This window comes from Pan paniscus, chromosome 4 (assembly GCF_029289425.2).
Source record: "Pan paniscus chromosome 4, NHGRI_mPanPan1-v2.0_pri, whole genome shotgun sequence".
In the NCBI taxonomy this organism is placed as follows: Eukaryota; Metazoa; Chordata; class Mammalia; order Primates; family Hominidae; genus Pan; species Pan paniscus.
The window spans coordinates 98,127,468-98,154,758 of record NC_073253.2 but is presented as its reverse complement, the minus strand read 5'-3'; the positions used below and the strand labels follow the sequence as shown (position 1 = coordinate 98,154,758).

The following is a 27,291-nucleotide window of genomic DNA, read 5'->3' as shown; positions in this document are numbered from 1 at the left end:
CATTAGCTACTTGCTAACATTTCTTAACTAATCCATTGTAATGTAGTTCAGGGCAGAAATGTTAATAACTAAATTTACTGAGCATTTACTGTGCTTTACACATATTAATTTACTTAACTGCAATCCTATCAGATAGGAACTATTATTATCCCAATTTTACAGATGAGAAAACTAAAGTTATAGTTTAAGTATCTTGCCTAAGGTCTTGCAGCCAGCAAGTGGTGGGACAGAGTTCTGATTTGTTTTGTATCTATAATGACTGACAAATATTATCTCCTTGACTAAACCATAGCCAGGCTCCTCCAAGCCCTCTTCTTGACTAGGCCTTCACCTTGGCTTACAAAGACTTGAACAAACACTAACAGTTTCTAACAGCTCAATGCCATATCCCTAAGATGACTCTAGCTCCGCTTAAAGTGCTTGCTTGAGAAGACTCAAGGCTGCCAAAAAAATCTACTGTTTGCTCTAGCCAATACCTGAGAATACAGCCTTTGCCTTCCAGTCTCTGTGATGGGATGGAATCATAGCTTCAGTAATTTCCAGCTAGCAAACACAGCTGGCCCCATCGGGTTTACGCCGACTAACCTTTTGTAATGTTTTACTTCCCTGACTCTACTGAGCCCCCACATACTACTTTTTCCTACTCCCTAATTCTCCCTTTAAAATGCCCAGTTACTTCTGTAAAATCCATTGTTGATTAAAATCTGTCCCTACTACTTTAGGAATGTCCAGCTTTGTTTATCTATGACACTATTTATAACACAGAAATGAGGGATGAGAGACACAAAAGTGGGAAAGGAGGCCAGAAAAGATGCAGGGCTTTGGAAGGAGCTATATAGTCTCGGGTTTAAATGTGAGTGGTGCAGGAAACTCTTCAATGGTATTAGTAGAAGAGCAATGTGCTCTGACTTCTGTTTTAATAGAATCTTTGTGGCTGCTGAGTGGAGCACAGATTGCAGGGGTACACGGGTACAAGGTAGGTCAGTTAGGAGGGATATTATAATAATCCAGGAAAGAGAGGATGGTGCTTGGGCCAGAGTTGAAAAGATGGCTGTTGTGAGAAAAGGCTGGAATTTGGAAGATATTTGGAAGATAGGATGAAAAGAATTTACTAGCATATTGTTTACAGGCTCTGAGGGAGAAAAGAACCATAAATAAAGACTCTAGTGTATTTGGCCAAGAGAAATTATACCACGGGAATTGCCATCTAGTGAGGTGGAGAGCTCTGAAATACGATATTCCAAATAAGAGAACTCTTGTTTATAATCATTTACTCATGAAAACTGAATAGGTAACTAAGGAACAAAGATCAAAGCACTGTTAACCTTGCATTAGTATTTTTATTCTTTCTGTTCTGTAAGTCAGAAGACATTCTTCATGAGATGCCAAAGGTTAAATCCATTTATTAGCCTAAATGGCATATTCAATTGTTTCTATCAGCGACTGGGAAACTTCAGCCTGTGGGCTGGCTGCCTCTTCTAGTAAACACAGTTTTCCATTGAGACAAAGCCAAGCCATTCATTTACATAGTATCTATAGCTGCTTTCTAACTACAACAGTCAAAACAGAACCTATATGGCTCACAAGTCAAAAATATTTATTATATGACACTTCTTTAAGAAAGAATTTGCTGACCTCTAGTTTAGATTTAGACAAGAATAACAAAAAAAAAAAAATTCTTGATTGCAAAGCATCTTTTAACAGCCAAGTGACCAAGAATATCTTGCCAGAATTCAGATTAGTAGCATGTCTTTCTACATATGCATTAGAAGATATAAGAAAAAGTTATTCAAGGATTTAGGATGGGCTGGGCACAGTGGCCCACACCTGTAATCCCAGCACTTTGGGAGACCGAGGCAGGATGATCACTTGAGCTCAGGAGTTTGATACCAGCCTGGGAAACACAGCAAAACCTCATCTCTAAAAGAAATAAAAAAATTAAGCCGGGTATGGTGGTGTGTGCCTGTAGTTCCAGCTACTCAGGAGGCTGAGATGGGAGGATCCTTTGAGCCCAGGAGGTTGAGGTAGCAGTGAGCTTTGATTGTACCACTGCATTCAGCCTGGGTGACACAGTGAGATCCTACCTCAAATAATAATAATAATGATAATAATTTAGGATGAAGCCAGTAACGTATATTTTGTTTAATAAAAGAGAGCTTATATTTTACAATATATGTAGAATAAAAATATATGTGTGTGTGTATAGACACACACCTGCACGCATAAAAACACATATAGTAAAATTCTGTGGGAGACAGATCATTAACAGATTGGCAGCACAGAATTACAAAATGAACCATGGGTTTCAGATTCAAGTAAATCTGTATTTAAATCCTTGTTCTCCTATTTACTGGCTATTTGCTATGAACACGTTATTAATCTCTTTTAGTTTCAACTTTTAATATAAAAAGTGGGGATAATAATGCCTTGAACACAGACTTTTTATGGGAATTAATGAGACAATGTACGTAAAGTGCCCAATATAGTAGTGTTACATAATGAATACTCACTAAGTATGTTTTCTCCTTTAAAATATTTACTAGGAAAAAAAATAAAAAGCAAAAGGACTCTGAACCTTATTGAGAAAATAGGTGATCATAAGGAGTCTTTTACACTGTAGCTAATTTTAAAATATTCTCAAGCATCATGTTAATTCAAACATAAAATTGATTGAAAATAATTTTCAATTTCTTATTTTTTATAAGAAATAAAAAATCTGTTTCTCATTTTTTATAAAGAAAGGAAAAAATGGTCAATGTATACTCATACTTGCAGTTCTGAACCCAGATATGTAGCATGTTTCTATTATTAAAAAAAACATTGTTAATAGTTCAATCATATCTTCCCTAAGAGAACGTTAAATAAGTTTCAGTAAAAATAAAGAGGAAGTATCATAATTTAAACAATTGACAGTGGATGACAAGTGACTTTAATTTGTTGTTTACAAAAGCCATTTAACATTTTTGTAATCTACTTAATTCATATACTTGACACTTGCCGACAAAGCAGAGTAAATATACAAATAGATCTAATCTGAGATTTTGACATGTATTGTTTTAAATGACATCAATCCTGAGCTCTCAAAATAGAAAGGGAAAAAAGAATGAATGTGTTGCAGCTAAATAAACAAAAAAAGGGCTTGGTGGCCATCCTTTCTAATAATGATGCTATTTTCTTTGCTATTAGCTTTCCCATTGGTAAAATGAAGATAATATTAGTTTCTCAATTTGGGGAGGGAGGAGATACAGCATTTTATTTTGTTGCTCTCTTCACAAATCTTGTAATTTTATACACATTGCATAAGTCTTTCTAAATAAAAAGTAAATGGTAGTCTAGAATTAGGATGTTTCTCAATATGCCTCCTTCAATAGGAAGATCACCATGCTAGTTTTATTTTCTGTGAAAGGAGAAAAAAAATAGAAGAAAACGAAACACTAAAAGCCACGACTCATATTCATTTTAAGACAATGACTTAATGCAATCAATCTTCACCCAGGATTCTTCTTTCTAGAGGCTGGCCACTGGAGCGACTTTTATCTTTCACATTCGTGGCAGATGTCGTTTATAGGTCGCTGCACCGTTTCCCATCAAGTCCCAATGTGGTCTCATAATTCTTAACACTTTCCAGGCAGCTCTTCCCAATCAAATGTATTTGACTCAAGAAGTAACCCTCATTTGCTATGTCTATTCTGCTGTACAGATTCAATTAGACGAGGGTCGGGCCTGTAGTGGTGGACAGATCACAGCACTAGGGAAGGTAGGCTGGACCATGGCTGCTGACCACACAGAGGTGATAAGGAAATCCATGGGGCTCCTGGAGTTGGATGGGGATCTTCTTTAGGCACTTCCCAGCAATCGCACAGCTGCTTCGCAAAGAGCTTGGATCCATTTTCTCAAAAAGAGTATAATAGATATCCCACCAGCTGGTGCCCAAAAGGCTGTTGGTTTTCTCCCCTTCTGCAGTGAGGTTTAAACTCAAAGTCAAGCTAGCCTATGAGGGGAAACAGAAAAATGGTGGTGTGGGGTGTCTCCCTTCCTTTTATTCTTATGTCCAAGAGAAAGACTGAAATTTTAATTTCAAAAGAATACAAATATTATATACTAACAACTAGAGAAAAGATAAGGAAATCACAACCCCTAAAGTACTAAAAACTTATTCCAGTAAAGTCTCATTTTTTTCTGGAGTCCTTGCTAATTTTTTTTTTGTAACTTTTATTTTAGGTTCAGGAGTACATATGTAGGTTTGCTGTACAGGTAAATTGTATGTCATGGGGGTTTGGTGTACAGATTATTCCCTCACCCAGGTAAAAGCATAGTAGGCTGTAGGTAGTTTTTAAATCCTTTCCCTCCGTCCACCCTCCACCCTCAAGTAGGCCCCGTTGCTAATTTTACTCTGAGTTTTTAGCACTGACTGAGGATACGTACATCTTTTTTACATAATGATGGAATTAAAAAATATATAGACCTAATGTTATTGTAGCCTCAAAACTAGACAAAAGCCAAGCTTCTGAACAACTAACTAACATACATACAAAGTCTAATTTAATTAGCATTCTGAATTTAATAAAAACAATTCTGCGTTTAACTTGTATATTACCTCTGATAAAACAGATATTCTGAGCAACTGCCACTTATAAATGATGTTATGATTATGGTTTGATATTTTAAAACTGATTCCTTACAGGAGTGCAGAAAGAAAAGCCCATGAAAGCTGGGTTCTTTTTACAGATTATGTATGTATTGTGGAGGCAAGGGAATCTCTTCCTCATGTTAGAAAATGAAGAAGTTAAAGTACGTTACTTAACGTTTTCTAATGACTGTTAATTTGAGAAAACAGCAAAGTGAAACACAGTGGGAAGATTTTGAGAACATTTTGGAGGAGTATTTTGTTCATTCTGGTTTCATTTCAACGACAACATTCTTTCATCAATATTTTAAAATAATAACTTAAGATTCTAATTTCAGGTTTTTCAACCTGTTGCTCTGGGGTATCTGCTGTGATTCTTAAACTCAGAATTGTTCTGATTCCTGGCAATAGATATATGTGCTTAGATACACAGGGATAGGCTGCTTTCTGATTTCAATGCATGATCTGAAGAGTCCTTTAAAAGACAAATGCTGAATGAGACAAGAATTTGCAAGAGGTTCAGAAAGGGTAAGATGTATTTCTTCACAGTTCTCAAATCATCACTGCCAAAATAAGGGAGGAAAATGATTACACTAATGACAGCCTAAAACATCTTCATTGAAAGAAATTCAATTAATATAAGGCTTTAAGAAATTAGGCTCAAGGAAGATATTTAATTTGGTAAAATCATTTAATTTTTGCAAATTTGTTTGCACTTGTAAGTTCTTAAGCTAAGAACACAGAGGACCTAAGTTGAGCAAATAGCAAATAAATAGAATGCTACATAAACCTAGGATTTGAAAGTACTTACATTAGATAAAAGTGTTTTTTAAATAAGGTCAATGTATAAAGTCCTTAGGAAAGTAGACACTGAAAAAAAATCAAGGCTTATTTCAAATATACATATATATATAATATATATAAATGTATTATATATAATATATATTTTTATATATATATAAAATAAAAGGTTTCAAACCGATGAGAGTTCTTTTAATAACTTCTCCTCCAAGCAATATAAAGATGTATAAGAATTTCTGAGAAAAGCATATCTATTCTCAGTGTTCCTTTTATTCTCTTATGATAGGTCCATTTTTAATGAAAACAACTACTTATGAATACTTAAGGACACTGAAAGATTTACTTCTTTGAGTACTTTATCCAGGTTTCTCTTGCCTAGGTTTGTACTTTCTATTTTCTTCATTTGGTTCACTTTCATCTCCTTCACAATTATTGCAATGTCTTAGCTTCTCCATGAAGTCACTGCTGAAAGCCTAAGGGTTAGCAATTTCTTTCTAGTGTCAAGGTGCGTTCACATTTCCCTGAACACACGTAATAATAATATTAGTATACATTTTCTGAGATCTTATCATGTGCAAGGCAACTGAACATTATGTCACTCAGTCTTCAGAACAACCTTGGTAGTGTAGGATAATAAACTATTATTATCCTTTCTACAGAAGAAGGAACAGGACTAGCCAGTTAAGAAACAAATTTGAGTTGAGACTGCAAGAGCTGAGGCCAGATGCTGTCAGCCCAGCCCCAATGCCTCTGTTTAACCCCTGGATTTGAGTTAGATTTAGGCAATAAACATTATGGAAAACCATTGTAATTATACCTTTATTTATTTTGAAATCCAACACCAAAGGGATAGTTAACATGTCAAATTGATATTACCATACTATGACCATGAACTGGCAGTTTATCAAATTCTTTTGTTTTTTGATATGAGAGTTGGTGACAGCAAAAGTCCAGTGGGTCCTGGGTGAGAAAGGGAATCAAATAAGAAAGAAACAGTGCTAAAAGAGGAGTCTCAAGATATCACCACTTCATGGCTCTGCTGGATTTGAAGCCAGTGCCATGGAACACCAGATCCTGACTTTATGATAGGCTATTTAAAACTCGCCTACTCTTCTCTCTAATCTTCCCAAAGGCTGGAAAAACACCTATTAACAGAGATTAAACACTGATTATCCATTTCTAAAAAAGGATGGAAACTATTTTCAAATTTTTTAAGTCAGAGAAGAGACAGAATGAGCTTACTTTGATTATAAAATTGATATTGCAACAGATAATAAACCACTTTTCCCAGACTCACTGGATCTAGTTTAATGGGAGAAATTTTTAATTGCCACTTTAAAGTCCTGTGGTATGGCAGAATGGCAACTCAGAGGCCTGACGTGACTGGATATCCTTGATAAGACACTAATCTAGGCTTGTATTCCATCTGTAAAATTAGTTAGTTGCACTATCTGTATTATGTCTAAGGTTCTTTCCACCTCTGTTCTACATCTGCTTGTTTCTCTATCTAAGCCTACCTAACAATCTCAAGTTTTCCAAAGAAAGGATACACATAAGATGTATTGATATAGCTTTCATTATTGCCAAAACTTAAGATGTACTTTATTTTAAAAAAATCTTGTGGAATGAATACATTTCTTTAATCAACATGATGTCTCTCAATTCCCAACTCAAGTTCTTCTCTGTTCCTTCTTTAAATTTTGTGGCTCTTTTTGATTGTCTGCGATCAAAAAAAAAAATCCTCTGCCATTTAACTCAATGTCTTTCCTTGTTTTCACATTTTCCTTCAACCTCTATTCTTTTATGATTTTTAGATCTTCTATCTTCATAGTCTAGTTATTCCTGATTTTTTTCCTTTTATTTTTGTTCTTGATCATTCCATTTTCTTGGACCTTTTTTTCATTTTGTTTTTGGTCAACTCTTCTTATTTCCCTTCTACCTTTTGTTTCTTCCCTCTAATATGTTTTCATTATTCTGTCTTGCTTTTTTTCACCTCCTTTCCTCTTAAGGACTTGTGTAAAACTTTGGTTTTATCTTCATTTTAAGAAAATAATACTTTCTTCAAAAGTACTTACGGCATCAGAGCTCTTGGTCTTCCTCACTAGAACACCAAATTCAGAAGGAAAGAGGTTCTGAAGGTTCTGTATCCACCTCTTCCTGGGCATATTCAATGGAGAGTCTACCATTTCTCATAAAAGTTTATAAAGTATAAGATCTGTATGTCAGCTGAACCAAGTTACATACTCATGGCACATGGTCAATAGAGAGTGATGGGAAAAAAATGGAAGAAATATTCAACAAGCAGTTCTGAGCTGTCAGGCAGAGCAACTGAATCATTTACCCAGTAGTTTCAGTTGCAAGTAAGACAAAACCCAACTCAACTTTATTCAAACCAGAAAGGCTAACATAACTGAACACTGCATAAGTAGTGACGTCACCAAGCATCTACATTCTTTCAATCTCTCTGCATTGCCCTCTATGGTGTTAGTTTTATTATAGGCATGGCTCCCTCATGAATTCAGCAGACCCTAGCAAGACAAGCCTACTGCTCACATGCAACAGAAAAATACATTCTCAGCAAAAGTCCTAAGATTTGAATGGTCTAAATCACACACTTTCTTTTGAACCAATCATTGTGGAAAGGGAGGTGGGATACAGTCAATCATCAATCACGGTCCATGTGTTCCATCTCTGGAGTCTGGGTAGGAAGCTCTTGGGAATCACATAGTCTCAGAGAAGGAGCAAGGAGGCAACCAGCTATTTGCTGGAAAGGCAACCAGCAAATATGCACTGCATGAGGCCAAGGTGAATACAGATAGTGCAAAATAAAAAGCAATTATTTAAACAATGTATGTTCTTTCCCCATGGAGTTATTTTGATAATTATAGGATTATAAAAATGAACACATTTTACTTTATGAAAATGGAGCTCCTCCATGACTTTTTATAATCAATTCCTCTAAGATCTGTTTCTGAGATTACTGACCCCATCACAGTTGCCCATTATTATTGTTAAGTAATTTAAATGTTATTACTCTTAAATAATGAGAAGAAAGAATAACAATAATAATGAACCAAACAAAAGACTATTTGATAAAATAATGATATTCTTGTGGGGAAAGAGTGCTTGAAAACCCAATTAGTGGATATTTAAAAAAAATACATTCAGTTCAAGCAAATACAGGGGGGAAACCCAGTTTTAAAAGTGAGAAAAGAGGCACACTTCATAAGTGAGCAACTGTTGTTCTTCTCTCCTAGTCTCAATCTCATTACACTTTTTGCAGTTAAATACTAAATAAAAAGCTTACGAAATTAAAAGCTAGCACAGTAACAACTGAATGCATGGAAAGTCATCTGCATGGTCATTTGGGGATGAGGAGGAAGTGAAAGTCATTTTTACAGTGGTAGTTAGTTATAGACAATCATACACAGGTCTTCAAATAAATGAATGCCAATTCTTAGTCCCGAAAAAAGGCCCATGTGTATTCTCTAAAGCTTCTGGATGTCAATTGCAAAGGGAATTCTGCCTAATAAGTAGAATACGAATACCTTTATTTTCCTAGTACTGAAAATAAAATAAAAAAGAAAAGAAAAATAGAATGTTATCTGCAACAATGAGTCATCAGCCACTGCAGCTCTACAATATCCAGGTCTTTCCCTGTCTCTGCAGCCCTTCAAAAGGAGGGGACTATTTTTTAATGACACACATAAATCCCTGCACTGCCTGGCTGCAAAGCATAATTAATTCTGGCCTTTTTATGCTTAATGAAACACCTTGCACACATGACAGCAGTGGGTTTGAGCTTCTTGCGTGTACCTAAAAGAGGGAAAGCCCTAGCAGCAACCTAGTTCTACACAAAATGCTCTGTAAGTCACATTTATATGAGCTTTGCCATTATTTCAAAATACATCTCTTACAACGAGCAAGTCAGGTTAAAGAAAACTCACAATCAGCCACCTGTATGAACAGTTTTCTTAACTTTTAAAAGAGTGGAATGTTTTGTTTTTCAAATTCTTAGCAGTAAACACGTTTTTATTTCTTGACTTGTGGTTGCAATAAAAGGATATTTAAACAAACTAGCTTAAATGCAGCTGCTCAATATCATTTTCCTTTATTAGAATAATTTTTCATATTTTAATGCGTACTTGCATGCTGCATTACAGAGGCTATTACTCCACAGAGAATCTCAAAATGTAAATTTTCGACATTCCATTTCAAACCACAAATGATAATATAAGTAAAATTTTAAAAACAAAATTTAAGTGAAAGATTCACCTTGAAAGACTTAACCCTCTTTAAAATATTCAATTATTCTAGCCTTAGCTGGAGTCTTGAAAGCAAATGCCTACGTTTAAAGAAGTTCCTACAGCTGTAAATGCAGTTTCCTTACTTTAATTATAGATTGTATCCAGAACAAGTGAATAATGAAAGACAAAATTCCTCTCACCTGTTTAGGTGTAACCCCAGGCATGCGAATATCCAATGCAAAATCTGATGAATCAATAGGAACTACCGGTCTGGTGGTACCAAGACATTCATTGGAAAATGGTCTGGTAGTTTCTTTAAACCTTAAAAAAGAGGGCAATTTCAATATTCTTGAACATAATGGAATCTAAACTCAACATGAGAAGGGGAAAGAAAGGAATTCTATGACCTTAAAGATGATTGATTTAAACCCAATGAAAACTCTAAAGATGTGATGACTACACAATGTTCGTAAACATACTCAGATTTTCATTTTATAGTCCAATAACAATATATACCTAATTTGTAAACAAAATATAACCAATGCAATCAACCAGGCTACATTTAAAACTCCATTCAATAAAAACTTGTTTTTATTGAAAATTTATAAAAAATTATGTCATATAAAAATATATGTCAAAACATATATCTGTTTCAAGTTAATGAAGATATAGTATTAATACATTACAAATGATCACAGGCATGCCAATTTTCTAATGGCAGAAATATTAACCATGACCCAGTAAAAATTTCTGTAACTATTTTCAGTGTCCAGAATTACTAGCTAGAAACAAGAAAGCCAACCATAATCTTGCTAGGAGGCAGAGCTGTTAGGAGGAAGAAATAAAAGACTGCGATGTGAATTACAAATGTACAAGTACATAAATATTTAATAAGGTAATTATGAGGCGTTTGTATACAGCTCAGTGTTTCCTTGTGAGCTATTACAGTCTATGATCTGCTTCTCCTCGACACTAATGTATCTTTATATTTTATTCTTCGAGCTGTTATAAACAAGCAGGCATTCAAATCTAAGCGAATATATTGTAGTTCCTGAAATATCTCCCCCAGAGGGAGTGATTAGTTTTGGAAATCACAACTTCTAATTGGAGTTTTGAAAGCCAGAACTGCTTGGCTACAATGCAGTGGGCTTTTTCTGCACGGGGGACTTCACAAGAAGTTACTGTGCTAAAATTCCAAGTCATTCCAGCAAAGAACATCAACCTCGTCTATTTTGCCAACACTCAGGTTCATAAAAGTGATTACATTTCTCAACAGCATGCACAGAAAGCACCCGAACAACGAACACCCACCTCTTAAAGACAGAAAGTGGGCTTCGGAAAGCCAAACAGCTGCTTGGAAAAACAAGGAGAACTAGCAGGCTAGGGACGCGGCCAGCCATGTCCACGCCGATCCGACCCCGCCGGGAGAGGACCGGGCAGCGCAGCGCGGGGCTGGGGCTGGCGGTTGGGCAGCGGCGCCGCCAGCAGCCGCTACTTCATGGCCCGGGCACGGCGGGCGTCCTGCGGCGGCCACACACCATCCGCCCGCGAGAGCAGCGAGCTGGCCGCGGCGAGGCGTCTCGGTCACGAGCGGCGGGCAGAAAGCCGTGGGCAGGAGGGACTTTTGTCCGGCCCGCAGGCGGAAGCTTTCCTCCCTCCAGCGCCGCTCGCGTGCCCTGGCGCTGGGGCTAGACGCGCGGGTGCTTTATCACTCCGGAATGACAGGGGCTGTGAGGGGTATCACCCAAACCCGCGTCAGTCATCATTCAGAACCTGCAAAAATAGAAGCAGATAATGGATGACTAACACGTAACAGCATTTGTCCTCAGCAAATCCCAGCTGAGGTTCTTTAATACATTAGTAGTTTCACAAGCTTGCGCCCAAGCCTGGGGAAAATGCTGGTCTCTTGAGCTCCCTCCCCCACAGCCAGCCCCCAAGATTTCAGGAACCCCCACGGCGCAGCCCCTGTAGAGCTGGTGTTCTGTCTTTGCTTGCTCTTCCTCCCTCGGACCCACTCCTGTTTTCTTTTCCTACTTCTTCCCCCCTTTATCCCTCACAGCCACCCCAGTCTGAATTTCTCCTTACTTCCTCTATCACTCCTTTCTCTCACCAAAAATGCTCTAAATACCTCTCTGCTGAATGTAAACATCACACAAATGACCGGCTAAGGCACAAGGAAAAAAACAAAACAAAAAACGAAGAGAGGCAAAGACAAAGCACTGGATACCACAGTAATCAGATAGAAAAAGACTTTGAGAACAAAGCATGTTTATATACATGCATCACAGAGCTACAGATCCAAGAGGAATGATATCTCCTACCAAGAGCTCCCAAGGATCATCACAGAATTGCTCAAGTTCTCAGAATTATTTTAAAACAAACCAAAACTCTACAGCTAACATGATACACAAGATGTAAATGCCCATTTAAAAATCCTGCATCTCATAAGCAAAATAATAATTTTGTACTCATAAGGCATGCCTTCCAAAAGATATCCTTCCTAAGTTTGGAGTTTTACAACATAATTAGAAAGAGTAGGGAGAATCTTAGCTGCCCCCCAAATGAATTTTATCTTCAAAGGTTATCATCAAGAACGTCACATTAATACAAATGAGAGGCCATGAAGAACTAATGTTACAGCTCAACGTTTTATAAGAGGACTCAACTAGGCTAAACTTGAAAATATTCATATTTTGACTGAATATATTTAAGACTATGTTATCAAACCTGCAAATTTTAGTCTGAAGGCATAAATTAAAACTGTATAATTCACAATATAAAAATACTGTACTTCCAAAGAAAGAGATTAAAGTTTTATTTTAGTCAGTAACTATAAACATCGTTCCAAGAATCTCGAATGAATTTGATGGGAAGATGTGTAACAGTAAAAAGAAAAAATAAGGAAAAATCATATCGAAATGTTTCATAGTAATACATCAGCCTCTGGAAATCACAAGATAGTGAAGCTAATCTAAAACAAAACAAAACAAAACAAAAACCTAGAACCAAAACAAATAAAAAAGCGCTAACCTTAAATGAAGTGAGATTCTTCATGATAAGTGCTTTCTAGATACCATATACCAAGTATAAATAAAACCTGACTTAACATCCAACCAATTCAAGGATGCTTGAGGCTCACCAGCAGTCAAGGGCCAGCTAATTTACATAAGCAATGACATTTTTAAAAGACTGACAATATTTGTTTGAACTTTCTCTTTGGCTTGCTGTTTGGGCTTTCAGAAACAAAAACCTTCAGCTTTATCCTTATCCTGTGGGTAAAGGAAAGAACTCCTTCTGGAGGAAGAGAAACAATTGGCCGGAAGGCTATGCTATTGCCTTTGCTAGCAACAAAGTATAATCCTATCAAATGACAATACTTCACATTCCCTGAAGTTCTTTAAAATATATATATATATATATATGAAGAAGGGATTATATTTTAATATTTTATTCAGAACAGGATTCAAGGACAGTCCCTCTTCCAGTTGGCAAGGAGATTTGGTATTACACAAACACTTGAAAACAAATTAAGTATTAAAATTCTCTAACAGGAACACACCCTTAAGTACTAGCCTTTGAAAAAAATATTCCACTTATCTCTTTGATTTTATTACCTTTGATGTCCCTAAACCACCCACTTAAAGAAAAGGGAATTAAAGTTGTGGGTAGAAGCAAAGTTGGTATTTGTAGCCATGAATAGAACAAAAGGTCTTATAAAAATGAAAGCTAATTATGCTTCTTGTTTCTGGATGACTTGTAAGCTAAAGACGAAATACAAATCATCATATCAAAAAAAACATGTCCACCTATTTTATTTTTTTATAATTCTGGATAATGAAGAACATATAATAATCAAATTTTATTAGTATTCTTATTTAAGATTTAAAAATTTTAAATATATTTCACATATTTCGTTGAGATAATTCCTTCACTCATCCAAAAAAAAAAAACCCTTAGTTTCAATACTTTATACAAAAGATTATAATACATACTGGAGTTTTATAAAATGAATAAAACTAAAAAAGAATATAGTCTATTAAGGGAGATGAGAACTCTACACAGTAACATAAGGTATATTTAGAATGTAGTATTCTATATGAGTACTATAAAAAGAGACTCAGAATTTTGAAGAAGGAAAGAATCCTCAAAAGGAGGGCAAGAAAAAAGAAGAGTAAAAGCAGTATTCAGTGGAAGGGGTGGCTACTGAGCAAGCCTTGGAGGACAGTTAGAGTTTCCACTGTGGGAGGTGGACAATCAGCATTACAGGTACAGGGAAATGGCAGGAGCAAAGGAGCCCAGGTGGGGAACAGAGTATGTTCATAAAGTAATAAAATTTCTGCCTCCTAGACTCAAGCTGCAGGCCCAGATTTACTATTTTATTTGTAATACAAAGCAAATGTTCTGTTTACATATCCATAAAATCTTCAGGTAAGAATGATTTATAACCTATACCTGTATGGATATTAATTCCAGGAGGAGCATTAGTAGGTAGTTAAGTACAGCCTAGTCCAGAAGACCATAAAACTAATTTGGCTCTTACAAAGTAGGCAGTCCATTCCCTCTAATTTTCTTTTTTTTTTTAAAAAAAAAAAAGATAGCTGGCATTTGTTACTGGTCAAACAGCCAAATAAATATATTGACCAATTTGACCATTCAGTCGTGTATTCATTTATAAGAGACCCTGTACAGCATAGTGGATACCTGTAAACTGAAGGAAAACTGCCTAATTCCTGGGTCCACTATTTATTAGCTGTGTGAAACTAGACAAGTACCTAACTTCTCTAGCTTCAGTTTCTTCATCTGCAAAATGGACGTAATCATATTACCTACCTCGTAGGGCTATTGCCAGCAAAAACTAAATTAATACCCTTAGAACAGTGCTAGACACATAATAAATGTTCCCTATTATTGTTGCAGCAAATATATATTGAATGCCTGAGACTCTGAATGCTGGGGACGGTGATAATCAAGACAGATAACGTTCCCACTCTTATAGAAATTACTTTCTGGGGGAGAGAAACAAATAAAAATGACTACTAAACTGTAAATTTCATTTTCTTTTAAGGGGATTTTATGCAGTTTCCTTGAATGACTTACGATTAAACTGATTAAAGGGCACATATCCATTCACATAGCAATTTGACTTCTGAGGATTAATTCTTAGGCAAAAACTGAACAAGGCACAACTATGTTTATAAAAATGTTTACTAGTATTGTTCGTAATAACAAAGACCCGGATGTTTATAATGGCAAAGAATTGAAAGCAATTTAAACGTCCTTCAATAGGAGATTTGTGGGAAAAAAACTTATAGTTACAAAAACCAGAATGCTATGCACCCCTTTAAAAAAAAAAAAAAAGACAATATGTGTCTATTTTTAAAGCCAAGGGCAATTTTTTTTTTTTTTTTTTGAGACAGGGTCTTACTTTGTCGCCCAGGCTGGAGTGCAGTGGTGCAATTTTGGCTCACTCCAACCTCTGCCTCCCAGACTCAAGCAGTCCTCCTGTCTCAGCCTCCCAAGTAGCCGGGACTACAGACATACACCACCATGTCCTGCTAATATTTGTATTTTTTGTAGAGACAAGTTTTTGCCAAGTTTCCCAGGCTGGTCTCGAACTCCTGAGCTCAAGTGATCTGCCTGTCTCAGCCTCCTGAAGTGCTGAGATTACAGGCATGAGCCACCATGCCTGGCCTCCAAAGGCATATTTTATAACATATTTTTGGCATAACTTAAAAAAATTTTAAAGAACCTGAAACTTACAGAAATGCTGCAAGTATAGTACAAATAACTTTTTTCCATAATCAATTTAGAGTTACTGACCTGATGCTCCATCATCCCTAAACACTTTAGTATAACTTCCTAAAAACAAATATGTTCTACTACATAACCTCAATAAAATCATCAAAATAAAAAAATTCACATGGATACATTACTAACATCTAATCCTCAGGTTCCAAACTTTGCCCACTGTCCCAATAATGTCTTTTATTAGCAAAATAATCCAGTTCAGAATCAGGTGTTCCAAAGAGAGCTGTCATATCTCCAGTCTGCTTCACTCCAGTTTCTCAGTCTGTCTTCAGCTTCTATGACCTTGACTTTATGGAAGATTATAGGCTAGCTATTTTGCAGAATGCCTCTCAATCAGTGTTTGTTTTATGTTTCATTAGGACCAGATTCAGGTTATGCATCTTTGGCAGGAGTATGACAGAAATGATGGTGTGTTCTTCTCACTACATCTGTGTTAATTGTCCATTGCTGCATATCTAATTATCCCAAAACATAGTAGGTGAAAACAATAAGCATTCTCTTGTATAGTTTCTGTGTATCAGGAAAAGCTTAGCTGCGAGGTTCTCTTATGAGGTTGTAGTTTAGATGTGAACCAGAACTGCAGTCATCTGAAGGCTTGACTGGAGCTGGAAGATTTGCTTGCAAGATAGCTTGCTCACATGGCTGGCAAGTTAGTGCTGGCTGTTGGCAAAAAAACTTGTCTTCAATATGTGGCCTCTCTCTCGGGCTACTTGAGTGTCTTCACAACATCCAGCTGGCTTCCCCCAGAGTGAGCAGTCTTTTATTATGTAGCATCAGAAGCCACATACCATCATTTCTCTAACATCTTGCTGGCCATACAGGTCAGCCCCACCCACTGAAGGAGAAGACCACCCAGGGCATGAATAGCTAGGTGGGGAGGACCATCTGCTTGGAAGCTGGCTACCATAGCATTTTATTAAGTGGCCATGATTGTGACTTGTCTCATTACTGACAATATTAACTTTGACGATTTGATTAAATTGATGTCTTCCAGCTCTTTCCACCATACTGTTACTATTTTTTTCCCTTTATAATTAATATGTTTTGGTGAAGTGGTTATTTTATTATTATTTTTTTTGAGACAGGGTCTCACGCTGTGTTGCCCAGGCGGAGTACAGTGGCATGATCTTAGCTCACTGCAACCCCTACCTCCTGGGCTCAGGTGATCATCCTACCTCAGCCTCCCAAATAGCTGGGACCACAGGTATGCACCACTACACCTGGCTAATTTGTTTTGTATTTTTTGTAGAGACAGGGTTTCACCACGTTTCCCAGGCTGGTCTCAAACTCCTGGATGCAAGCTATTCCCCCACCTCGCCCTTCCAAAGTGCTAGCCTTTGACATATTCCTATCATCCTTTGAACATTTCCTTGCTTTCTGCCCCTTCTCCCACCTGGGCTCAAAGCCCTGCACAAGACCTTCCTCTTTGTGTACTTTATCTCACTTGCCCTTTGTGAACACCTTATACCAGGCTGCGCACACATGGATGCCCTCCTCACCCTGTCTGGGCTCTGACGCTCCATGCCAGGTCACCAACCCCATCACACGGATGCCTCCTTACCTAATATGGGCTCCAATGCCCCATGCCAGGCCACCCTTCCTCAATATCTACCCTGCTTTGCCCTAGATAGTTGCTTTAGGACTGAACCGGTCAGGAAGAAAAAAGACATCAATTTTTGAACAGCAAATTATGGAACAGCATACATATAGAGAGTTGTGTGTCACTTAAAAATGGGGTTATGTCCTAAAAAATGCATTGTTATGTTAGGCCATTTCATCCTTGTGTGAACATCATTGACTGTACTTACATAAACCTAGATGGTATAGACTATGACACACCAAGGCTCTATACAGTCTACTGCTCCTAGGCTACAAACCTGTACAGCATGTTACTATAGTGAATACTGGAAACAACTCAAACATAATGCTAAGTATCTGTGTATCTAAACATAGAAAAGGTACAGTAAAAATACGGTATATAAGATAAGAAATGGTACATTTGTATACGGCACTTATAAATGGAGCTTCAGGACTGGAAGTAGCTCTGGTTGAGTGAGTGAGTGGTGACTGAGAGGCCTAGGACATTACTGTATGCTACTATAGACTTTATAACACTGTACAGGAGATTTTATGCAGTTTCCTGCAAGCTATACTAAATTTATTTTAAAAATATTCTTCAATAATAAATTAATCTTAGTGCAGTGTAGCTTTTTACTTCATAAACTTTTAAAAATTGTTTAACTTAACTCCTTTGCAATAACATTTAGCTTAAAAAACAAATGCATTGTACAAGTATATAAAATATCTTTTCTGTATATCTTTATTCTATAAGCTTTTTTAAAGAAAACCTTATTAAACTTTTTAAGCTTTTTTGTTAAAAATGAAGACACACACACACACACACACACACACACACACACACTAGCCTAGGCCTATACAAGATCAGGATGATCAATATCAGTTTTTCACCTCCACATCTTGTCCCACCAAAGGTCTTCTGGGCAATAACACATGGAACAGTCATCTCCTATTATAGCAATGCCTTTTGAAATGCCTCCTGAAAAACCTGCCTGAGGCTGTTTTACAGTTAACATTTTTTTTGTAAGTAGAAGGAGTGCACTCTAAAATAAAGATAAAATAGTATTGTAAATGCATAAACCAATAACACAGTCGTTTATTATCTTTATCAAGTATTATGTACTATACACAATCATATGTGCCAAACTTTTATGTGACTGGTAGGGCAGTAGGTTTGTTAACATCAGCATCACCACAAACACATGAGTAATGCATTGACATTATGATGACTACGATGTTACTAGGTGATAGGAATTGTTCAGCTCTATTATAATCTTATGGGACCACCATCACATATGTGTCGTGACACTGAGTAAAGCATCGTTATGAGGCGTGTGACTGTATTTAAAAGTCTGAAGTAATATAACTTAAACTGTTGCATTTCCAGAGATTTTCTATGGAGATGGTTGGGGAAAAGGTGGAGTTCACTGTCCTATTTATATGCTTTTGTAGTCTTTTAATTTTCACTGGCTTGTATTACTTTTGTAACTAGAAGAAAACAGGAATATATGCATTTTAAAATATTTTATTAAATATGGTTCCACAGATTTCAATTTACATGTTAACTGCTATCTGAAAGTTAGGTAATGTTTTGATAAAAGAAAAATTCTTCCTCTGCTTAGCATGAACATTACAAACTAAATGTTATGGTGGCTATATAGCTGTAATGCAGAGCTTCTTAAGTTCAGCACTATCAACATTTTGGGCTGAACCATTCTTTGTTGTAGGGGCTGTCTTGTGTATTACAGGGTGTTCAGCGGCACCCTTGGCCTCCACCCACTAGATGCCAGTAGCATTCCCCTCAGTTATGGCAATCAAAAATGTCTCCAGACATTGCCAAATGTCTTCTGAAGGGTAAAATCACCTGGTTGAGAACCACTGTTGTAATGTGGCTCATTAAGATGAAGCTTAACTTGTAAATCAAATGCAATTCCATTTTCTTTAAGTACATATAATAAGAAACAAATAACTTAAAAAAGTGTTTGCAAAAATGGAACTTCCAAATAATGGGGGAAAATATCCTAACAGAATAATCATAACAACAGTTAACACTTACTGACTTATATGCCAGCACTGACTTTGCATGTATCATCTTGCTGAATTCTTATGACTTTGAGATATGGGTTATTAATTCTGTTTTATAGATGAGGAATCTAAAGCTCACAAAAATTAACTTGTTCTGGTTACACAGTGATAGAGCAAGAATTCAAATCCTAGCCTGCTGACTCCAGAATCCATGCTCTTAATCCATACTCTTCAACACAAAACAGACCCTCCATATTTATTGGGGATATTTTCTTCAGGTATAACAAATAGGTAAATCCTTTGAATACCATTTTCTTGCAAAATAATAATAGCTCATGTTTATTGAGCAATTACTATATGCCAGGCATTGTACTAAGCAGTTTATATAAATTAGCTCTTCTGAATCCTCACAGCAACTCTATGAAATTTGTACCATTATCATTCCTATTTTACTGAAGTGGCAACTGGACACAAAGCGAATTGGTAACATGCCCATGGTACCCAGCCAGGACATAAACACAGGCAATCTGACGCCATGGTTGAAGCTCTTAACTACGCACCTAGTCTCTTTTCCATTCATATACTAGGAAACATTCCCTCTTCAACTTTATAAACATTACTCATTTAGCTAATTCAGAAGGTAACAAATCGAAGTCCTATGCCTATGGTTCAAATTGATCCAAAAGAAGATTTGGTTTGGCCTGCATGGGTTTTTTCCCAACTCCTCCCCCATATTTGAGCTCTGAATAAACATTTCAAAATGAAAGATTTCATATAAAACCCAGATTTCCACTCTCTTGAAGAGCCATAAAAATCTGGCAGCACTGGACTCACATTTCCACACAGCAACAATTAGCTGAGCCAAGTAGTGACTCCCTTTTTGACGTGGCCAGCAATCCGCAGACTGCCACTGTCCCCACTGCTCCCTATCTGCTCTCAGTCTCTGAGGCTAGGAGTAGTTGTTAAAACTGCTGCTCAGCTCTCAAGTGCAGTTGTTTGTTCATTTGTTTTTTGCCCTTTCTATTTTTTTTATAACTGGCCAGCTTTTCTCATTAACATTACTAGCTGAAACTTTAAAATCATCTGTGTTGTGATCACTGAGGGACACCCTTGCTCTAGGAAGATAAACTTCACCCTAGGTGGAACACAGGGTTTACCACACTTAGGTGTACCAAGTTGCTGTTTTTTGTTGTTGTTGTTGTTGGTTTGTTTTTTAAGGCTCTCTTCATTAGCAAGACATAGCAAATTGAATGGTATTTTCTGCACACAGATTTGTTTGGGATTCATGTCTTCTAACATGCAGCCAATTTGAAGTATCTTTCCCTTGCAAGTCAAAATTGGCTGGGTACCTATTAGAACATATATGCTGAAAAAAAATCTCAGGGGTACCATTCAGCATATGATTCTACTGCAATAAGAACTTGCCAAAAGTAAAAAATTTTATTTTATTTTATTTTTTGTTTCCATGATCAGTAACAGACGCCCTTTAAATATGTCCATTAGTCATCAAATCGCTCAGCCCTGTAAATACTTCCATGGGGAAAATAACAAGACATATAATTCTTAATTAAATTCCTCAGCTTTGACTAATACAAATGTTGCTTCCTAACACATGTATCACATTCAATGCTGGCATATTTTACTGTAAAATAAAACAGATCCCTGTCTTCCAAACAGCACACATCTTTTTACTCTAAAGACTGAACTGTCAAGTTCTCAAGAGATGGGTGAACTGCAGAGGAAAGCATTAACCACTACAGATGATGCCAGAGAAGTGGACCACTTCTTTGTATCCTAATTTGCCTACCAGGTACTTTATTTATTTATAAGCTCAGGACATTACATAAAATTTAGTTTCACAACAGCACAAAACACCTCTTCAGCTGTCACCTACTTTCTCCTTGAAACATTGTTGAGTCAGGGGAACAGACTTTTGGGCTGGTTTTGCAGAGCTATTTGGTGGACAACCTTCTGTGAGCTCTGCCTTAACTCATGAAGCAAGTCAGTCAGCAGAACCTAGACTTAGAGACTATGTCCGTAATATGCCATTTCAGAAATTAATGGACTTTGTTCCTCTTCAGTAAAATTTTTCAGGAACTAGTTTGCGAGTAATGTCAAAGACCTCACTACATTTCAAATCTTGGATGTTTTTTTCAAAAAAAGTGTGAATCATAGATTGACCCACTGATTTAGGTATTGAAAGATCTTTTGCATTAATGCTTTGTACTGCTTCTTTTGTGGGTCTTTGTGTTACTAGTTTCTTTTATTTTTAGGAGGAAGTTGGTATAGAATGGAGGGAGGGTAACCGCATGTAAGTGCAAATATTTAGTGTACCGGGCTTCAGTGGATGTGGTCTGAAGGTGGGGATCTGCCTTTCCTTCTGTTTTTCTTGCAATCAATCAACACATTTTTAATGAGATGTTTGTGACTTTTCTTCCTGTTTGATTCCACATCCTTAGGCATACTAGTTATTCCTGAAGCATTTTAATATATATTTTGTTAAATGCTTTCCAACGACTTCAGAGGCAGGAGGTATTAACTACATGCAAAAACCAGCTCAGACCCAGACCATGCAGTTACAAAGTAAGTATTCTCTTTCTTTAAAAGTCTATAGGAAATGTCTAGATTTTCACTTAAAAACAACAGTGACCTTTGTCTTCTGTTTCTGGTGCTATTCATACAGAAGTGTTTTCTCTCATAGCATAGTTGTATTTTCAAATGATTCTTATGTTTCCCATTTCAAATGTTCAAATTTGTACAACAAAATGCATAAACATACCCTTTCCTATTATAAAAGTTTTGCTATCATTTTCTTCAAGCCACTCAGCTATATTATTACAGTACTTAAAAGTGAAATCTATAATCATATAACCCTATTATAGAATTGAAAAACATATGGAAATTTTTCTTAAAGATCATCAAAGAATGTCAAAACATTTGAATAATTCTGCTCAATTGGGTTTAGAATCCCTTAGAGGGATTCTGCAAAGTGTAAACTACACACTGCCCTCTCAATTCGTCTCAACTAGATAATCTGGAAGTCATTAACAAAAGAACAAAGTTGCTTAAAAAAACATTTTAATGTCTTTTATTTTAGGGCAGAGAGGCTAAAATAAAATTTAGCTTAATCGTAAGACAACCATTTGAATTTTTAAATATGCAATTCACCACTGAAAGTACAATGTACTGAAGTAGCTTATATGCAGATATCTTAATTTCTAGTCTATAGCACTAACAGTTTTCTTTGATCAGTGTCCCCAAATTCCCCATGAACTATCAATGAAGAGCTTCATAATTTTCTTCTGGCTGAAAATGATCAAAGCATTCTTATGTTTGTTAGAATTCTTTGATGCTGCTGCACAAACAGGTGGTGAGTTTATTTCATTGCTATTAAACTGTTTCTTGCTGTCTTGAGCTTAGGAAGAAGTGGTTTATTTTAACAAGGTGCTCACAGAGTGGCTTGTTCTTTCCCAGTTTTTAATAATTTTTACAAGGTTTCCCACAGTGACTAGCAATATGCACCCTGGAATGGAAAATGAGAGCTAAAAAAAGATGAGGTCCATGATCCTCCAGGCCTAAGACACATCCGAGGTGGACTTCCAGGAGTATCAAGGAAGTGAAGCCCAAGCACACCCAGTTGATCTTATTAGCTTTCTCTCTCCATTGTTGAGGCTACATGCCCCAAGCTTGAGTTATATCATAACTAAAAGTTGAGTTTTTAAGTCGCAGAAAAATGTGAAATACCCAGCATTTGCCAATTTAAACCAAAATAAGGAGGCCCGCAGGCAGTATAGTATAGAGAAGTCATTCCCATTTTTGAAGTATAAAAATCCCTTTTTAAAATGAGGACATTTCATGGAACTATACATTATAATGACGCTATTGATAATTAAAATAATATTAATAGTTTTTGAGTATTTGCAATATGCCAGGCAGCATTTTAAATACTTTCCATGTATAATTTCATTTAATGCTCATGACATCCTATAAGCTAGGTCTAAGTACTATCTACATTTTACAGATGAGCAAATAGAGGCACAGAAGTCAAGGAACGTGTTGCACATCATGTTGCCAGCAGTAGTGGGGCAGGGACTGAACCGCAACTTTGGCTGCCTTCAAGGCAGGATCTACCAACTTGATAGAGGCTGTACTTCTGGTATTTATTAGGAAAATACATAAAGGCTAAGCTGAATCATTACTGAATCAGTAATGCTTTTAAATAAATTTTTACTTCGTGTCACATATAATTCAAACCAATAGTACACGTAAGTGTGAGAAGTGTTATTGTTTCACATCGCACAATGCTCATTTCCTGGCAGTGACTCTGGGCTTCACCCTAAATCTGCCTCCCCTGTGGATTCTGAGCCAATGAATGAAAACCACTGGTGTAAAATGAGGGCGCAGACTTGAAGTCAGAAGTGATAGTTCTAAGTCCTAAGGGGATTCCCTTCACATTTCTTAACTTTGGTTCCCCCTGTCTAAATAGATGGCATTGATAAATGCTCTACCAAATGGCTACTGTGAGAAACAAAAATAATCTGAGCAAATTCTAAAAAGAGTAAAGCACCAGAGAGATCACAAGTTGTTAGTAGTGTTTCAGGTTTAGCGTTATCAATGGATAAAATATAAAATCTTTCTTTTATTTTTCTAAATTTACACTGTTCATTCTGAACCTATATATATTTCATCTTTATTATTTCAGAGTACTAGAACATCTTCAGATGTCAGGAACTTTACAATTATCTTTGAAGAGTCAGGGAAAAACAGAGCTAAAAACCCAAATTGAAATACTCTTCCTAACACTAAAAATAAAAACAAAAATGGTAACTCTCTCATTTAGCAAAAATATAACTAAAACCTCAACCTAAATCATTTGAAATATGCTTCACTAATCAGGAATAACAATTTATATTCCAAGGGAATAATCAATGTTATGTCAGGATTATTAGGAAACATTTATTAGGTACTGGCACTGACAGGTACTATATGTCTTAGCCTCAAGTTTGTGTTGCATGACTTAAGAAAACTATACAGAAGCAGTCTCGCAGAACCAACTGCCAAAAGAAATCAGCAGTGAGGGTCAATTATGTACATTTATATTCCAAAAGTAGCTGGATGTTTCTGGAACAAATGAAATATAAAATGGTGTGCTTAACTAGGTGCTTAGTATTTGAATTACACAAATAGATTCTTAGTAATACTTGCTTATTTCCTTAGAGAAATACGGACAAGAAATGTACCTTATTGTTGCTAAAGCATTTTAAAAGATCAAATGTACTGTATGACTACTAAGTGCTATAGGAATACTAAATGCTGTATGTGTAATCAAGTTTACTATTTTTTACTTGGTTCTATTGAATTTAGTATTCATTCCTAAATAAAGGGCTTATGTAAATTATCTTGCTGGGAGGTGGTTCCTTTGAAGTGGAGTTTTAAAAGTCAGCATATATGCACAAATTTTATTTTATATTTTAAATTTGCTTCCCATTATAATCCACATTAATTTCTATTATCATAAAATTACATCTCTTTAAAACACTGAAGAAATCATACAAATTAAAAAAACTTCTTTGATCCTGGTACGACTAACTCATAACATTATGTAAAACTCTGGATAAAGCAAACAACGTACTTCTAATAATCCCAACCAGAAACCGTTACCCTTTTGAAAGGTTATGTTTTTAAAGACTGAAAAAAATGAAACCAAATAGAAAAAAAACAGAGCATTACGCTTTTAAATAAACTATTCATAAAGATACAAAATTTACACATTTAGTAGAGATCATATTTATTCTTTTTTCATATTTATTCTTATTTAAAAATATATTAAGGTCATTGTCAAAACCTGTAAAATTCCATTGACAAAATAAAGCTTTAAAATAATCAGTAGTCCCCATAATCAGTCCAGAGGTATATCAGATACTTAAAAGAAGCTGACCATTTTATTTTTCAACATGATTTTCAAGGATGTATTCAAAATTAATGGCCAATGCTTGACTGGCCAGTCATTTCCACCATCATAATGGCTGGTGCAGATGACTGCATCATTGATTCAGGGACAGATACCAATGGAGAAAGCAGCTTCCACATTGGTTATGCTGGGTATATATCTAGGAAAATAAGAATATGTTGTACAGATTACTGCTTTTTTGGCATAGTAGAATTTGTATTTTGTTCCACAATACCTTCATCTACGGTTAAATAGAAAAGATAAGTTGAATGACAGAGATGAAAGAATGATATTATTAAATATTAATGCATTCAAATATAATGAAAAAACACACTTTAAATTATTTGATCAATTAAAACAAGGTTAAGAAAAAAACACAAAGGTGAAAGTCCTTTCTCCATAAATAATAACATAGCACTAACATGTCGTATTTCTCTTGAACTCAAGGCTACAGAGTTATTTTAAGATATTAAAACAATACTATTAATTGTTTCATTCTGATTTAGCCAAATTAATATGTTAAAATGGCCTATTTTCCTTGTTCCTAAAACTTTGTAATTGTCTCCTTATCTTTTCACAAAATGCAAAAAATGTGCTTGCTATCAAAAAGGTCAACATCTTTTATCAGTAAGCTTTATCTTAATCAAATGCTGACTTTAAAATCAGAAAAATGAATGAGTTAAGCAGTATTATTTGCCTAAAAGAGAATAAAATTTATGATAAATTTTCCCTTTCATTTTTATATTTAAATCACTATTAGTATTACATTGTAATGAGATAAAGGCTCATTAAGGCTGCCTTTGTTATGTAAAAACAAAACACACTAGAGGGGATATTCTTTATCGAGTTCCAATTATCCTCCAAGGATATACCAAATGAGATACCATTAAAATATTTAAGTTTAATTATGCAACGTGTTCCAATATATAATCAAAATACATATACACACAACCTAAGTATTCACTCACACTCCTGAATCTTTTGTATTTAAATTTTTCTCCTAAGGAGAAAGTCAATAGTAATAAAATTATGGAAAAATTCTAAGGGAAAGCAATCCCACTTTTATGCACATAAAATAATATTTTCTAAATGAATCGTGCATCTGATTACTGAGCAGAGTTCTCCTCACAGTCAGTTTTAGGTTTTCCCAATCCCTCTTTCCTCCTGTTCCAGCAGATTCAGTCAATAAACTAATCTGCTTTTTGTCTTCCCAAAATAGAACCTACCAATATGAGTTTCCTGTCGCCCCATATTTGTCCCACCAATTAATTAATTTGAATTTGAGACCAAATGGTAGTCGGTAATTACTCCTGCTCTTTTTTCTACCTCTACATTTCTTTCTTCTAGATTCTTCATATCAGAATTTCCCAGATATCTGGTTTTTTGCAGGGCGTTGTATGAGCTGTAAAGAAGACATGGCTCCGTTCCCCACAGCTGTGCAGCTTGAAGTACCACCACCCCGCCAGCCGCCCCCTCGACTACCCGCGCTTGGTGGGGAAGTCAAGTACTGTCCACCAAGTGGCCATGTGATCTCCTTTAGCCAATAAGGAGGAACAGAAGTGAATTGTGTCCACTCTGAAGTTTTAAAAGCCTGTGTGTGATTCACCACACTCTTTTTCCCTCTGCCAGTGAGCAGTGATGCTCACAGGGAGGCTCTTCTAACTGCCTACTCACACAAAAAGAGGGCAAGTTATGGAACAGCCCTCTAATAGGGACTTAAATTTAGAAATTACTCAAATATTTACATGAAAAAAGAATATTAAAGCAGACGAGCCAGATAACTCTAAGGAGCAAATTTAATGATTTTCCAACTACTCAGCAGGATGGGGGTTTATGAAGAAGTTTATATCAGTTACAGAGAAGACAGAATATGAATTTCAATACCTTCATTCATGCTTACTTCTACTCAATGCACTATGTTTGCTAAGGGCTAAAAAACATCCTCAGTTCAGAAGAAAGCTCATTTGTTTTTTTTTTAACCCAGCAAGCATCAAGCTTCATCCTGCACATTCCACTGCTATATCCCCAAACTTAGCACACAAAAACACATTGACATACTTAGTAAATGTTAAGTGAATGAATGGGAACAAGGAATAACATAAAAAAAATACATGACACAGTTCTTCAGGATCTCATAGTAAAGTTTAAGGAAAATGGCGCATATCAAATTTGGATATATATCAAGTTTTGAAATAGAAAATAAATGTTTAAATGATTTTTAAAATGAGAGTAATATATACACATAGTTAAAAGTC

The 27,291-nt window shown here is 36.0% G+C and overlaps 1 protein-coding gene across 12 annotated transcripts in view; it reads right to left on the bottom strand.

Moving 5' to 3' along the window:
- Positions 1-27,291, bottom strand: part of PAM (peptidylglycine alpha-amidating monooxygenase) — a 281,268-nt gene that overhangs the window by 159,466 nt on the left and 94,511 nt on the right. For all 12 annotated transcript variants that reach the window (XM_008953692.5, XM_034960298.3, XM_034960299.3 and 9 more), the window contains exons 2-3: positions 10,987-11,448; positions 9,876-9,996 (exon numbers count right to left, since the gene is read on the bottom strand). In XM_008953692.5, coding sequence (XP_008951940.2) covers positions 9,876-9,996; positions 10,987-11,075 — 210 coding nt within the window. In that variant the 5' untranslated portion in view covers positions 11,076-11,448. The remainder of the gene's footprint in view (positions 1-9,875; positions 9,997-10,986; positions 11,449-27,291) is intronic.